Source organism: Stegodyphus dumicola, chromosome 4, assembly GCF_044657685.1.
Source record: "Stegodyphus dumicola isolate Sdum_Otavi_A_Nest chromosome 4, ASM4465768v1".
Lineage (NCBI taxonomy): Eukaryota > Metazoa > Arthropoda > Arachnida > Araneae > Eresidae > Stegodyphus > Stegodyphus dumicola.
In genome coordinates this window covers 63,594,840-63,601,674 of record NC_140771.1, presented here as the reverse complement: position 1 = coordinate 63,601,674, position 6,835 = coordinate 63,594,840, and the positions used below count along the sequence as shown (strand labels likewise).

Genomic DNA, 6,835 nt, shown 5'->3' with positions numbered 1-6,835 from the left:
TATACCCACATCCCTAAAGATCCTTCTGTTCATCTGGTACTCTTTGCCGATGACACCGCTATCCTTATTAAAGCCTGCACAGCAATCGCCGTAAGAAACCAACTACAAAACTATCTCATGAAACTGGAAAAATGGCTCACCCTTTGGAGGATTCAAATTGACACTGATAAGACCAAATCAATAATCTTCCGTAAGGGTAACATGAAATATTACCCTCCACCCTCTGAAAATTTGACGAAGAAATAGACTGGATTAATGAAACCAAATACTTTGGAGTCAGCCTGGATTAAAATCTTCCTTCAGAACCCACTTCCGCTCAGTTGCACAAAAATTTAAAATAACCTCAGCAACTATGGGACCTATTCTTGGTAGAAGAAGGAACTTATCTACAACTAACAAATTAATTTTATACCGTTCGATACTTCGTCCAGCCCTCCTTTACGCAGCTCCAATACGGGGACATGCAGCTAAAACCAGTATTAAACAATTACAAGTTCTACAAAATGAAATCTTACTAGAAATTATCAATGCTCTTTGGTATATTCCAAACATTTACATTCACAGAGACCTTTCAAATTGAACCCATACAAGACTATATTAAAAAATTAGCGGTCAGCTTCTTTCACTCAATACAATACCACAGTAAAAGCTCTACTCTCAGACACTCCTCGCACCCCATGGAAAAACATCGTTACCCATGTGACATCTTGCCTACTTTTAGCACCATAATTGACTGATTCAGACTACTTGACTCTGCGGTTTGACCCGCTTCATCTCGTAACGTCACTGACCTCACCCCATTCACCTCCGCTAGCGCGGACCAGATTTCTTCTCACCTTGTCCTACACTGTTCTCCTTTCTTTTTTCCCTGATTCCTGATCAGATGCCGAGTAAGAAGATGTTTCTACATCTTGACATTCGAGAATAAAATACGATCTTCATCATCATCAAGCCTATGAGCCTCGTCCCTTCTTTGAGCCTTGATTTTTCTCTTTGCGGGCAGAAAGACTTAGCGGTTGCAAAATAAGCCATTTGTGTACCTTTGTCTCTGTTTAACTTTTCATTTCATTGCGATATATTAATCTAGTTTAGAACGATGGGAGATGATTGTGAACTTTTATTTTTTGATACATTTTCTCATGACACTAGTGAAGTTAGTAGGTTGAAATCTAGTGTTATTTAAATTATCAGAAATTGTATTTAGTATATTAATTATGACATTTTTACTTTGGCAGGAGCTTAATTTGGATTTAGTACAGTTTCCCCGACCTGTCTATATATTTGAAATTAGAATTATCCCACTTGGTGCTCGAGTGCAAGCAGATTTTCCGGGTGGCCATAGATTAGGGTAAGTAAATAATGAAGAAATGTTTACTAAGATGACCTAATAAATCCTCTTTTCTTTAATATACATGTAATAAATATGAAACATTTTACTAATGAAATAATGTCATACCATGTGCATATATATTGTTATAAGTATTAAAGTATATTAATTTGGTGAAATATAAAATGTGGTATTTTTCTCATTTTTATTTAGAGCCACGAATCCATCATCATTTCAACTTGAGTTTTTTGTGAATGATTTAAGCAAAAGAAGTGCATCGACATTTGAAAAGTTGGGAAGGTGATTGTTTTAGACTTGTTTTAATATTTTGTTTTAGCAATGTATGTGACATACATCAGTACCGATATGCGTCAATTTTGGTTGACAAGATCATTTTAATAGTTATTTGTATTTTCACAACATTTAAGGAGAGGGAATACAAAACTTCTTCTATTACATGTGACCAAAATTTTATATAAACTGATAAGTTACAACTATGTATGTGTTGGGAAAAATGTGTCAAATAGTACTGAATATCAAGATTGGTTAATCTTTGGATTATGGTAACTTGGCGATTTTTTGGCGAAAATTTGGCAACTAACCCTGCTTTTGTTTTGGACCCCATTTTGTTTTCACAAAGTAAAGGCATATTTTTTTTTTTTTTTTACTCAACATTTTTTCCAACAATCTGCTAGCCAAATTACGCTTATACTAGAACTTTTATGGAACAAAAATGCTTAATCATGATGAAGATTAGGTGTGAAATTGGGAGAAAGTGCAGAATCGCAAACTGCTTGCCACGTTTTTAAGAATTGCACATACACGGTATCATCCATGTACATGTCGACCTATTTTCACTTAAAAAATCATCCCAGAATTGCAAAAAAATGGCTTTGCGCACACTCTTGACTTTATCTATGTAAACTACTAAAGTCCTAGCTAGTAACTTTTATCGCCTTACCAAAATGTTGCCAAACTACCTGTTACCATATTTCAAAGGTTAGCCTCAAGATTTTTTAAAATGTATGTTAATTTTAGTTTTTTTTTTTTTTAATATTCTATGTTGTACTTCATACTTAATCATGAACAATTATCGAACTACTCTTATACACATCGTCGGCTGGCGACAGATTTCGGTTGATCTTTACATTATGGTAACTTGCCGATGAAGACATGTTTCTTTTCTTCTTATCTACTGAACACTTCTTCCAACAATCTACTAGCCGAATTACACTTTTGCTAGAAATTTTATCAAACAAAACTGCTTAATCATGACAAATATTCACTGCAAAATTGGGAAAAAGTGCACAATACCATACTCCTTACGCGTTTTTCAAAATAACACATACACATAAACCATGTACACGCCGACTTATTTTTACTTAACATCCAAGAATTGCACAAAAATGGCATTGCGCACAATCTTCACTATATCCATGTACGCTGCTTTTTTCTCATAAAGTAGAAAAATTTCAAGAAAATACATGACAATTTTCTCAATCTTTAAACCCGGTAAAAAGAACATATATGAAATTACCTGATCGCGAAAAAGTATTTACCCTTTACAAATATGAACATTTCCACATATAAAATAAATAAAATATCAAAAAACGTTTACCTCTAAATCATCTATTACATTATACACGTCACCAACGAATTCATACCGCAAGTATTACAAATACTTAATATCAAATATTTAAATTATTTCCATGCACGTTTATTTCAACTTAAACGTATACCAAATTCCTACAAACATAAAATTCACAAAATAACTATCATTTAATTAAAATATCACTAAACCATGTACACGTCGACTTATTTTTACTTAAAAAACATCCCAGAATTGCACAAAAATGGCATTGCGCACACTCTTCACTATATCCATGTACACTGCTTTTTTCTCATAAATTAGAAAAATTTCACGAAAATACATGACAATTTTCTCAATCTTTAAACCCGGTAAAAAGAACATATATGAAATTACCTGATCGCGAAAAAGTATTTACCCTTTACAAATATGAACATTTCCACATATAAAATAAATAAAATATCCAAAAACTTTTACCTCTAAATCATCTATTACATTATACACGTCACCAACGAATTCATACCGCAAGTATTACAAATACTTAGTATCAAATATTTAAATTATTTCCATGCACGTTTATTTCAACTTAAACGTATACCAAATTCCTACAAATATAAAATTCACAAAATAACTATCATTTCATTAAAATATAATTAAATTCAAAAACACTACTTAAAATATAAATGAGCACATACATTAAATTAATAAAAATTAGCTTACAATCCTAATTACTTTAAACTAAATCATTGCTAATAACAATTTCCTAATAATACCAAATTCCTTTCCACCTTACATTTAGAACAGTGCATAAAAATAATATCCTCAAATAATTAAAAATACTAACTTACCTAATCTTCTTCAGAATCTTGATTACGTGGCGGATACACTTTTCTAATTCATTCAATAAAATTATCGAAAGATTTTTTCTGCGAATTTTTCCTCCATACTTCCTCCGCTAAATAAAAAGCAAACTTCTCTTTATCACAATGCCTAAATACCCATTTCAAATTCACTTTAGTTAGGGCCATGGGATCCAAAAATTACGCAACACTGTTTCACACAACACAGAATAAAGCTAAATACAAAATTTCCACATTTTTTCCCAATTCCCCCCCCTTTTCCGATTAAAGAACCGTAATTCGTCCATTAATATCACATGACATATCCCATGATCTCTCATTTCCCTCACACAAAATAATGCGTAATCGGAACTGAGTACTGCTCACATTATTACCAAAGTCCCAGGTAGTAACCTTTATCGCCTCCAAAATGTCGCCAAACTACCAGTTACCATATTGTAAAGATCAACCCAGATTTCTTGCCAAACATTTTTGGCGAGAAATTTCCACGGTGCTATATTACTATCTAAATTTTTTATCTACATTTTGAATGTTAAGCCTAAAATGTCTGCAAAAACGACGTTTTTAACACACAATTTACACCAAAAATCTGAAACAAAAACAAAATATTTTGATAGCAAAAGTGTAAAGTTTCTAACCAAAAATATTTGACAAGAGACTATGTACACAGTGATCTGTTTTAACTTAAAAAAAAATCGGAGAATTGCACAATTTATGCAGTGTAGGGATCTAGGAATTGCGCACAAATCAAAAAAATAAAGTAAAATAAATTACAAGCAATTCATAAAACGACAGTAACAACCGAAATTCATTGCAAAAAAAAAAAAAAAAAAAAACAAATAACATAACATTCTACGAATTGAGAACAACAATAAAATGAAATACGGTACAACTCTAATATACGCCCTAATTTCACCAAATGTGGCGATATATGTTCTGCGCTGGTTTTTGGCGCGATTGCGTGTTCTATGGCAACCCTGTTGACGTTGAAAAAACTTTCGCTGGAGCTCGTTGGTTCGCCTCTGTGTCTCAGAAGATGGGAGGGAAAGATAAAATGGTAGTTGTTGAATTGAAGTTCGGCAAAAGGAAATATGATTGTGGCTATCCTGTTGAGGGGTAGTGGGTATTTGGATGTGTGGAAAGAGGGTCTGGGAGATTATTTTTAATGGCAGTGCATGATAGAAGAAGGGATTTGTGATTTTATTTATTTGTGAACCATAGTATAAATTTTCTGGATAGTGTGTCTGGCTGTTATGTAAATACGATAGTGGTTACGTGGCGGCATGTTAAAGGCGGTATGAAATTTATATTTCTGCTATTCGAAAACACATTAATTCATGGTAAGTGCATTTTATTTTATCCTTGTTCTTATTTTGTAGAATGTTATGTTCATTGGTTCTTCGTTATTGTTGTTTTTTTTAAATTGTTTGAAATTTATTTTAGTTTATTTTGTTGTTTAGTGTCTAGACTGTACAATTCGTAGATGTTTTTTAAAGTTAAAACAGAATGCTGTGTACATGGTATTATTTGAAACTTGTTGTTGTTATGTTATTTTATTAAAGCGAGGAGTGCGTAGATCGTAGATTCCTTCCTTGCCTAAATTGTGCAATTCGTAGAATTTTTTTTAAGTTTAAACAGGATGCTGTGTACATGGTATTCTTTGAAATTTATTGCTGTTGTATTAATTTACTAAAGCGAGGTGTGCGTAGTTTTTAGATTTGTTCATTGCCTACATTGTGCAATTCGTAGATGTTTTTTTAAGTTAAAACATGTCGCTGTGTACATGGATTCTTGTCAAATATTTTTGGTTAGAAACTTTACGTTTTCGCTATCTAAATTTTTTGTTTTTGTTTCAGATTTTTAGCTAAATTGTGTGTTCAAAACGTAGTTTTTGCATGTGCGAAAACTGCGTTTTTGGAGATATTTTAGGCTAAAAGTTCAAAATGTAGACAAAAAATTTAGATTGTAATATGGCAGCGTGAAGTATTTGGCGAGAAATTCGGCGACTTGAGGGCGCATATCAGAGTAGTTCCTAAAATACATTTACTATTGTGAATGCTTCTTCAAGCAGCAGAAATATCAATTTTAAACATCAGTAATACTCGTCAATTTCCACCACATTTTTTGGATCCTAGCAGAGCCCACGTCCTTGGCACTAGCAGAGCCCACTTTATATGGCACGTATCGATGTGTACATGGACAAGTCTGTGTGCAGTGCCAAGTTAGTGCAATTCTGGGATGTTTCTTTAAGTGAAAATAGGTCAATGTGTACATGGATACCGAGTTTGTGCAATTTTTTTACTTTTTTATTTTCAAGTTGGCGATTTTGAGAAACGCGTGAAGCAGTGGGCGATTCTGCACTTTCCCAGTTTGTCGCCAATGGTGTGGGCTCTCCTAGGATTTTTGCCCACCACTTTATCCTTCCCCCATCTTCTGAGACACAGAGCATACAAAGCCCAGCATACATTCGTGAATAAAATTTTGCCAGTCATACAACATCTGTGAATAAAAGTGCCGTAATTTTGCTATATCACACATCTTTTTTCAATTAAAAATTTGAAAAGTAACGATAAAAACTTTCTCCAAAGTTAACTTTAAAGTTAACACAAAAACCAAGATCTAAATCTTAAACTTTGCTGACAGCCACATACTTTACCCGGAACCATTTGCCTGCAAACAAACCACTCCAGCAAAATAAAGTTTCAATGTCAAAAGGGTTGCCATACAAACAACATCGTGCCAAAAGCTGTCGCAAAGCACGCAATCGAGCCCGAAATCAGCGCAGAACACATATTGCCACATGTGGTGACGCCATACATCTGAGGGCGTATATAAGAGTAGTATCAAAATTATATGATGCGTAGGGGTATATAATTTTCATATTTATGAAGTAGATGCAATTAAACACCAGATGTACCAGTATTAGTGATTAAATAATTTTTTTTAAACAAAAATTAATGAAAAGTAGATATTTAAGTATAATTTATTCGATTTGCTTTGAAGCCAGGCTTATTATAGAAAAGCATCTCTAAAGTAGCATTTTTTTAGTGACAGTTCCAA

At 33.2% G+C, this 6,835-nt stretch overlaps 1 protein-coding gene across 2 annotated transcripts in view; it reads left to right on the top strand.

The window, feature by feature from the left end:
- Window positions 1–999: 999 nt before the first annotated feature.
- vir (VIR_N domain-containing protein) overlaps window positions 1,000–6,835 on the top strand; it is a 199,863-nt gene continuing 194,027 nt past the window's right edge. For both annotated transcript variants that reach the window (XM_085815021.1, XM_085815020.1), the window contains exons 1-3: window positions 1,000–1,153; window positions 1,236–1,348; window positions 1,541–1,627. In XM_085815021.1, coding sequence (XP_085671147.1) covers window positions 1,097–1,153; window positions 1,236–1,348; window positions 1,541–1,627 — 257 coding nt within the window. In that variant the 5' untranslated portion in view covers window positions 1,000–1,096. The remainder of the gene's footprint in view (window positions 1,154–1,235; window positions 1,349–1,540; window positions 1,628–6,835) is intronic.